The sequence below is a fragment of the Astatotilapia calliptera genome, chromosome 9, assembly GCF_964374335.1.
Source record: "Astatotilapia calliptera chromosome 9, fAstCal68.1, whole genome shotgun sequence".
In the NCBI taxonomy this organism is placed as follows: domain Eukaryota; kingdom Metazoa; phylum Chordata; class Actinopteri; order Cichliformes; family Cichlidae; genus Astatotilapia; species Astatotilapia calliptera.
Window position 1 is genome coordinate 6,059,040 of NC_137430.1, and position 8,692 is coordinate 6,067,731.

Genomic DNA, 8,692 nt, shown 5'->3' on the forward strand with positions numbered 1-8,692 from the left:
TGGGATGTCATATGACTGTGTACAGGCAGAGTTTCTCAGAAGTAAAGCTGGGCAGAGGCACACCACTTTGCCAAAAAACAAAACAAAACTGTGTCTATGAATTGTGCAAAATTTTCAGATTGCTCTTGAACTGAAATTTGTGAAGATTTTGAACATCTCATCATCTACATTACATGTTATCATCAAAATATTTCTGGAAAAATCTCTTTGTGCAAGGGACAGAGCTAAAAAGGTTCTTCAGGGAATCACGTTTTACTGCATTAAAAACAGGCGTGAGTCTGTCACAGGAATCACTGTATGAGATCGGGAACACTTTCAGAAACAAATGTCTGTGAACACAGTTTGCTGTGTCATCCATAGATGCAGGTTAAAGCTCTGTTATGCAAAAAAAGAAATCCTGTAATGCAGTCGTCTTCTCTGAGTCAAAGCTCATTTGCAATGGACTTGGCTAAAGTAGAAAACTGTTCTGTTGTGCTAAATCAAACAATACATCAAAACAAACAAAAAATCCAACAAAGAAGATCTAGGCCTCTTGACAGGTAGAATCACAAACCAGAGAACAGTCCAGTATCTGCTATTCCCATTTTCCATTAGTTTATGAACTGTTGTTAAAATACAGTGGAATGCTGCACAGTGGTAAAAATGTTTCAACTTTTTGATACGTGTTGCTGCCATCAAATTACATATTTTTGCATGAAATAGTAAAATGTCTTCATTTCATCCATTCATCCATTTCTGATATAGGATTGTAATAACCTGACAAGTGTCAACTGTAAATAAACCATAGTAAGTGACAACAACAACAAAAAAACATCAAATGGCTTAATTAGTGCTTAACACTTGTGTGGTATAAAGCCATCACTGCAAAGAATAGTATTAAAAGCTAAAGCTCTGAACAAAGAGTTACACTAATTGTTTTAGCATCAATTGTCTCTCCTGTCTCCAAATGCTCATTTAGAACTGGCTATACTATGGCTTGTTATGTTATTAAGCACTACCAGAGGGACAGGCTCCACAATAGAAGGATCCCTGGGTGTTGTAGCAAGGAACAGCTGGGTTGGTTGAACAAGGCTTGTTGGGAAGGTTACATTCATCAACATCAGCCACACACGCTGGGTTCCCAGCTGGAGCTTCCCACCCACTCTCACAAATGCACTGGTATTTAGGCTGTTAATTAGCAAAAGTCAGTGAGAACACTTAACAACAACAGATTGATAGATAGATAGATAGATAGATAGATAGATAGATAGATAGATAGATAGATAGATAGATAGATAGATAGATAGATAGATAGATAGATAGATAGATAGATAGATAGATAGATAGATAGATAGATAGATAGATAGATAGATAGATAGATAGATAGATATCTTAGGGTAAGCGAGTAGTTACCTGTCCAGCTATGACTCGATCTGCATCAATGCATAAGCCATGTACACACAAGTCACTGCCTGCGTTCCTGCAGTCATCGTAACGCATCATACAGAGAGTCCCATGCCATTCTGGAGGACAGCTGCAACTGCATACAAAGAGGAGCATGATCATATGGGGTATGTGTTCTCCTGACTGGGCATCAGGCTAAAACCTGAATGGTCAGATTCCACAAAACTGATCAGAAATGCTTACAGTGCAAAAGAATGACAACCCAAAATGCACTGAAAAAGCAATCCAAGACCTTTTCAAGGGAAATGGCCAAGTGAGTCACTTGATCGCTACCCAGTACAGCATGCTGTTAAGTTATCGAAGACAAGCAGTGACTGAAGGTGGCTGCTGTAAAGGCCTGGCAGAGCATCAGAAACAACTTTTGTTGATGTTCATGGGTTCTAGACTTTAGTCTCTGGATTTTCATTCAAGTGTTAAAAAAATCGTAATTATTTCATTCCAAATTCACTGTCAAGGTGTACAGAGGTAGAATTACAAAAACTTTCTTTGTCCACTGTTTGTAAAGCTAGCTGTGTGTTACAAGCTAAGGACACACTATACTGGACCTCTGCTGTCTAATCTTACATATACACAATACTAATACAAAGTGGGTACCATGAGTGCATCTGGCATTCATACTTTACACTGCTTGATAAATACACATTACTTTGTTTTCTTATTGAATCATAATGGCATCAAGGTTTCTTTAAAAAATGGAAATCCTTCAGGATGTGGAGGAGAAAGTCTTATGGATCAAAAGATAGATAAGAAAAGACACGAGGTGACATAAGCCAGCATAATGTAAAGCACTCATAGAATTAGTAAGTAAAAAGAGCAAGGCATAAGACTTACGTGAATGATCCAGCAGTGTTAACACAGGTTGCCCCATTCTGACAGCCTTGTGACGTTCCTGAATAGACCTGACATTCATTTACATCTGTTGCACAGTTAGGACCCTAACACACAGACACACAAACACATACAGAGAGAGAGAGAGACAAGAGAAAACATGGGTTTATCAAAATATAATGCAGGAAAACAAGGACCCAACGAAAAGGAACGCAGTAAAGTCTTATACTAAAACAGTACTGGGATTAAAAGTTCGAGGTTTCTGGGTATTATTTTATTTAGTAATATCACACCCACGTATTAATCCATCCATTCTCTTCTGCACATCCATATCAGGGTTGCAGACAGACAGCCATTCACCCTTCACATTCACACCTAAGAGCAATTTAGAATAATCACTTAACCTAACCCCACTTACTGCATGTCATTGGAGCGTGCAGGCATGCAGACACAGGGAGAACATGCAAACTTTACACAGAAAGGTCCATCCACACAGTGGACTCGAACCAGGGACTTTTTTTGCTGCGAGGCAACAGTCCTAACCGCCGACTTTGGTAAATGTCTACAATCCATAAATAACAACCTGTAAAAGTTATGAAGAATATGAAGAACAATACTGAACTCACCCCCCAGTTGCCGGGACATATACAGTGATATGAGTTTAATAAGTTGAGACATGTTCCTCCATTCTGACAGGGATTACTGCTGCAAGACACCCTCTGCACTGTCTGCAAGGGGAAACAAGGGAAGACATGATATCTTAGGTATGGTAAACAGATTAAGCCATGACCATCAACTTCAATAGAAGTTCTTGACTTTTTCTGACTCACCTCTTCAAGTGTGACCACTTTATTCTCAAGTGTTGAAACCTGACAAGAAAGAAAAGAGGCAGTGTAAATATGTTTGATGACAATGGCTACATTTTTCATTATAAGCACTTCACTTTACTGAATCAAAATTATTCATGGGTTAGGGTAAAATAAAAGGAATGAAGTGAGCATAAGTAACACGACCAGTTAAAGGCAATATTAAAAATGATTTTATTTACCACCAGGAACTATCTTTGTCCTACCTTGGTATCAAGCTGGTTTAGCTTGTTGGTGATATCAGGAGGGACGGCTCCTCCGTGAGATTTAATGTCGTCAATGTCATCTTTGTTGGTTTTAATCTGCATTTAGAAAGTCCATAACAGACGGTTCAGTGTTAAAAAGCTTTAAAGGAGGGGTCTAAAACATGATTTGATTCTTTTTAGTCATATTGCATTTGTGATTAAATTTATCAGATAAGAATAAAGTAAATGGGGTAAAAAAGAAACTATTCATATGTTTGCATTTTTAGATTAGCTTAATAAACTAAATATATTTTAGATTTTTAAATATTTTTGGTCTCCATTCACCTGGCTGCCATTCAAATAAAAAGTTAACTTAAGAATTTACTTCCCATCATCATCACTATCCTGAAAATTATTTAAAAAAGGCTAAAGCTTTTATTTATGCAATAAAAGATTTCACCATCCACCTAATGTACGGTCATATGAAAAAAATACTGCATGAACATTTGTTGCAAACGTTTACAATAATCATGTGTGTTTGTGTTTTTAGCCTTTTAAGGCCTACTCTGGACTTATACTTGAGTATATTTCAGATCTTCTGTGGCCTGTCATAATGTCAGGTCCTTAGCCAAGGCTCTTTTAATTATTTTATACATGCATTTAATTTGCCTGTTTTTGAATTTATGCTGCTAGTCCCCTTTTGCCTTTATCGTTTCTCAAATGTTTTCGGGCTGCTTGTTTTCTACCTTGTCTTGTAAAGCACTTTGCAAATTTGTCTGTTGTTGTTTGTTGTTGTTTAGAAAAAGCTTTTACCAATTTAACTATATTATAGGGTTATTACACCTGTTTTTAGGTTTTACTTCCATATTTATTTTTATCAACTATAAAATCCTTGGGAGTAACAAAGGCTTGACATGCAGTCATGCTGCAGTTGACATGCAAATGTGTGAAAGTACTCTCCAGGAAGCAACATCATCTAATTATCAGAACATGTTTATTACTTTGAAAGAACTTGTAATGGTGGTATGTTGGAGCAGCAGTTTATCGGCAGCTGAGAGGAAGAGGTTGGATAAACTCATCAGGAAGGCCAGCTCTGTTCTGGGATGCACCCTGGACCCAGTACAGGTGGTGTGAGACAGAAGGACTCTGGCCAAAATAACATCTCTGATGGACAGAGTCTCCCACCCCATGCATGTAAATGTTGCTGAACTGCAGAGCTCCTTCAGTGACAGACTGCTGCATCCTCGATGCATGAAGGAGCGTTTCCGCAGGTCCTTCCTCCCTGCAGCTGTCAGACTGTACAATCACAACTGCTCCCAACAAACACAGATGTTTACATCAATGCTGTAACTGCAATAAGTTAATTAACCGATTCGCACTACAACCTGGTTTGCCTCTTACCTGTAGTTATTTTTTATTTCATTTAATAACTGTACAGTACTCTGTTTATAGTAACCATTGTCCTTAATGTAAATATGTAAGAAAAATTGTGTATGTTTCTGTTCCGTGTCCTGTGTACTGTTTGTTTGTATATGTGTCTTTTTGGCTGCTGTTACAACCAAATTTCCCCTTGTGGGACAATTAAAGGATTATTCTATTCTATTCTATTCTATTCTATTCTAATAATAATATGTGTCAACACATTAATATGATTGCCAAAAATGTATGAAATTTGATTACCATTTGATATTTTTAGGCTCACATAAACATGTCTTCATTTTACACACAAACTGAAAGGGGAGAATTATAAATCATAGTATTTGAGTATTAGTTTTCCAGGTATAGATAGGGTTCCTCCTGCAATCCTGATAAGGATAAGCATGGAGATTATAGCTGTGTGTCTGTCAGACTGTCTGTGTTTATTTATGTCATATATAAAATGATGAAGTGAAATAAATTGAAAATAAACAACGACATCTAGCCCACCTTCTGCCCAAGAACCAAACATATCTGCACCCTAATTACAGTAGTCATAATACAGCATCTTAATTTAGAAATCTTTGAGCTATAACTCAAAAATGTTCCTCCCCAAACATAAACAAAAAAAACATTCATTTTATCTATATTAGCCTTAGCACCTACTCATAAAACTATTCATCATAAAAATGTTGAAAAATTTAATGCCGTACTGACTCAAATGTATCTAGCCCTGAGCTTTGGTCTTGCTTTGTTGGCTTCCTAACTTGTTAATGATTCACAGTGTCATATGATGAGCAGCAGTGTTTGGTCATTAAAAGGTGATGAGATATAATTACATACTTCCAAAAGTCAGAGAGAATTTATTGGGCTGAGAAATCAGAAAAATTGCTTTATTGTTCCAGTACGAGTGGCAGTACAAACATTTGTTTTAACTACTAGATTGAAACAAAAGAACCAAAGTAATTAGTGACTGGATAAGACAGTGAACTGTTATCTGTGTGGGAGCATACGTGTCTGCTAGGAATGGAAAAAATTACATATTATAAACATTATTAATTTTAATTAAGTAATTTGTTATTTTTTATTCACTTTGTTAGGATGCCATTCACTAATAATGTGACATGACCTTTGCTTCTGTTTTTGAGGCTGTCCCTGGGTGTTTCAAAATGTGGATGTTATATACCATAACCATCACAATCGTTGTGCCTTAAGTCACTTACTATCATTGAAATGACCATCGCACGGAGGCAGTGATCTTGTAAAATAACAAAAGAAGAATATTTGCTGCTGGTAAAAGAAAGCTTACTTGACTCAAAAGTTGGGTGAGGTCTTCATTTCCCACTTTAACCCGGCCTGACGCTGAGGTCTGGAAACGGATTTCTTTATTGTCACCAGTTGTGAAGACAAGGTGACCATTATCTGACACCATGGAAGGCCTAAAGATTCAAATGTCCAAAATTCCATTTCATATTTAGGTCGGTAAAGGCGATGGTTAAAAAAATGGGGTCGACTTATACTATTACAAATACATTTATTCTCTTAGAATCAAAGCTTAAGACAAATGTGATCATATGCATAACATGGCATCTTAATGACATGAAATATTCAAAGAAAAGCGTAAAAAAAAAAAATTTTTTATAAACACCAACTCACTGGTCATTGCTAATCTTCCTTTGGCTTCCTTGTTGTGCTGGGTCATTCAGGTCTCCTTGCAATCCCACCAGAAGGAATACAAGTGCGTAGTATAGCCGCAGTGTCCCTGCCATGGAAAATGGATGTGATGCATGGACACCCTCAGCAACTCTACTGGGGTTTTACATGCTGCCACACTCTAATGCTCACTGCCAAGACTTTGACCTGACAGTACAGCCATAAAGTACATCTCAATTTGCCCCAAATGGTTAACTATAGTTTATTTATTGTGGTTTATTATGGTTTAACTATGGTTTATTGTTAAAAAGAATGTCACTCACATGATTTTAAGAAATAAGTAACCCATTTCAGGTGACATTATGTGCATAGCGTAAATTTGCAGATCTCAGACATGGTTAACGTTAAACAAAGACTGTTTTCATACAAGATTTTTATATCTTTATTAATGAACCTTCCATGCTTCGACCATGATTAAATTATGGCAAATTAATTTAGAATTCTAAAACTCATATTGCATGTTTATGAAAAAATGTTCCCACCTGAAAGTCTCAGAGCCTTGGTTGATTTTGCCATAAAGATGCATTTCTTTATGTTTATAATATGAACATTGTCAAAGTTACAGGCATCTGAAGTACATTGGGTGTAAGAGTTGTTTTTTTTTAATGTGTGCATTTTTCCAACATTGTTAGGGGGGGGGGGAGAGATTTCTGGTAACTTACTGGACAAAATATCGAAGGCTGCATTCTGGGTACCTGCAAATCAACAAATCATTGAGTAATTGTGATAGATGGCTGCTCAAAACAGTTAATTGCATATGAAAAGCCTCCTTTACATTTGTTTGATTTGTAGTACCAAGTGTGAAATAAATAAAAAATGAAATGAAATGAAATGAAATGAAAGGCTCATCTAGCTGTGATTCATGATAGCTTTCCAATACTGTAACAATAGTAGTACAACGCAAAACATGATGAGCCAATATTGGTAGTTACATAAAAGATAACTCACATGAGTGTGACATGAGTGACTAAAACATTTGGACAGCTTCAACTTTGTGCACTCATTCCTTCCTCTATCTATCCATCCATCTAATATTTCCAAAAAATATTCTGTTGTTCTTGTTGTTGTGGGTGCAGGAACTTTAAAGTGATTAATATTTCTGCTGTATATGTTAAAAAATTTTGCTCATTTGAAGTAATTTATATTGTCCAGCATCATATTCTGTAGAGCAAATGTTTGTAGTGGCTTTCCTGAGAGAACCACATCTATGAAAAAGTCAGCTCAGAAAAAATCATCAGCTCAGAAACACAGACCTACACCTGGATTTATTTAAATAATAAAACATATAAGTAACAACAAAATCCGCTGAATTAAAAGGCTTGAGCGGTGAGTGACATAATTAACCGTCACTCTCTAATGAAAAGCTGGTTAAACATATTAGATGCTGCTGAGATTGCACCTGTTCAACTTGCCTGATTTATTAGAACAGATATAGTGAGAGCTACTGCCTCAGCTCTTCCTTCAGTTTACCTGCGCAAACCACTAGAAAAAAAGCTACTGGCCTGTCAGCTTGCTCGACTCCGATCATTGCTAAGGACACACAGCATTAAAGGGATAGCTACAGACTCCAACGAGATTGAATCCGCCGACTGCGGCCACAAGATGGCGGTAATGTAACGTCCAGATGTTATTTGGCAAGGGAGGCGCTTCATGACAGGGCTGTCGGAGACTGAAGGAGAATTACTTTTGTATGTTTTAGTTGATGTGCATTTTTAGATTTGACTGTCCTAAGAGAATGTCGGTGCTTCAGATCATCTAAGCCATAGGTGTCAAACTCTGGCCCGCGGGGCAAATTTGGCCCGCAGCCTAATTACATTTGGCTCACGAAGCCATACCAAATTATTATTAGAGCTGGCCTACTGGTATTATACAGCTAATATATATATTGTTTAGTACTAAGCTTTGCTTGTTCCATATTCAGTTTTTCAGCAAAACGTGTTTGAGTCCATAAGAAAAGATTCATTCTTATATCTGGAGGAATAAATATATTTCAATAAATATTAACGTCAGCCTGCGACTTTGTTCCAGTTTTGAATTTTGGCCCACTGTGCATTTGAGTTTGACACCCCTGATCTAAGCCTTTTTTTGTTTCAAGTTTGATGATTATAGCTTACAGCTAAAGCAAAAATCTGAAAACCAGTCCAAAAAAAGGACAACATAGAAATGTCTGCTGTGAATTGAATTGACTTTGGACTCGCACAAAGAACCGCCAACAACACCAACAGATGACAATGCACCCCA

At 36.9% G+C, this 8,692-nt stretch overlaps 1 protein-coding gene across 1 annotated transcript in view; it reads right to left on the reverse strand.

Annotated features, from left to right (window-relative positions):
* The window catches only part of cubn (cubilin (intrinsic factor-cobalamin receptor)), a 78,996-nt gene extending 71,989 nt beyond the window's left edge, over positions 1-7,007 (reverse strand). Inside the window, exons 1-8 of the mRNA XM_026180665.2 lie at positions 6,395-7,007; positions 6,048-6,177; positions 3,344-3,439; positions 3,102-3,140; positions 2,898-2,999; positions 2,275-2,378; positions 1,393-1,519; positions 999-1,167 (exon numbers count right to left, since the gene is read on the reverse strand). Coding sequence (XP_026036450.2) covers positions 999-1,167; positions 1,393-1,519; positions 2,275-2,378; positions 2,898-2,999; positions 3,102-3,140; positions 3,344-3,439; positions 6,048-6,177; positions 6,395-6,507 — 880 coding nt within the window. The 5' untranslated portion in view covers positions 6,508-7,007. The remainder of the gene's footprint in view (positions 1-998; positions 1,168-1,392; positions 1,520-2,274; positions 2,379-2,897; positions 3,000-3,101; positions 3,141-3,343; positions 3,440-6,047; positions 6,178-6,394) is intronic.
* Positions 7,008-8,692: the final 1,685 nt, after the last annotated feature.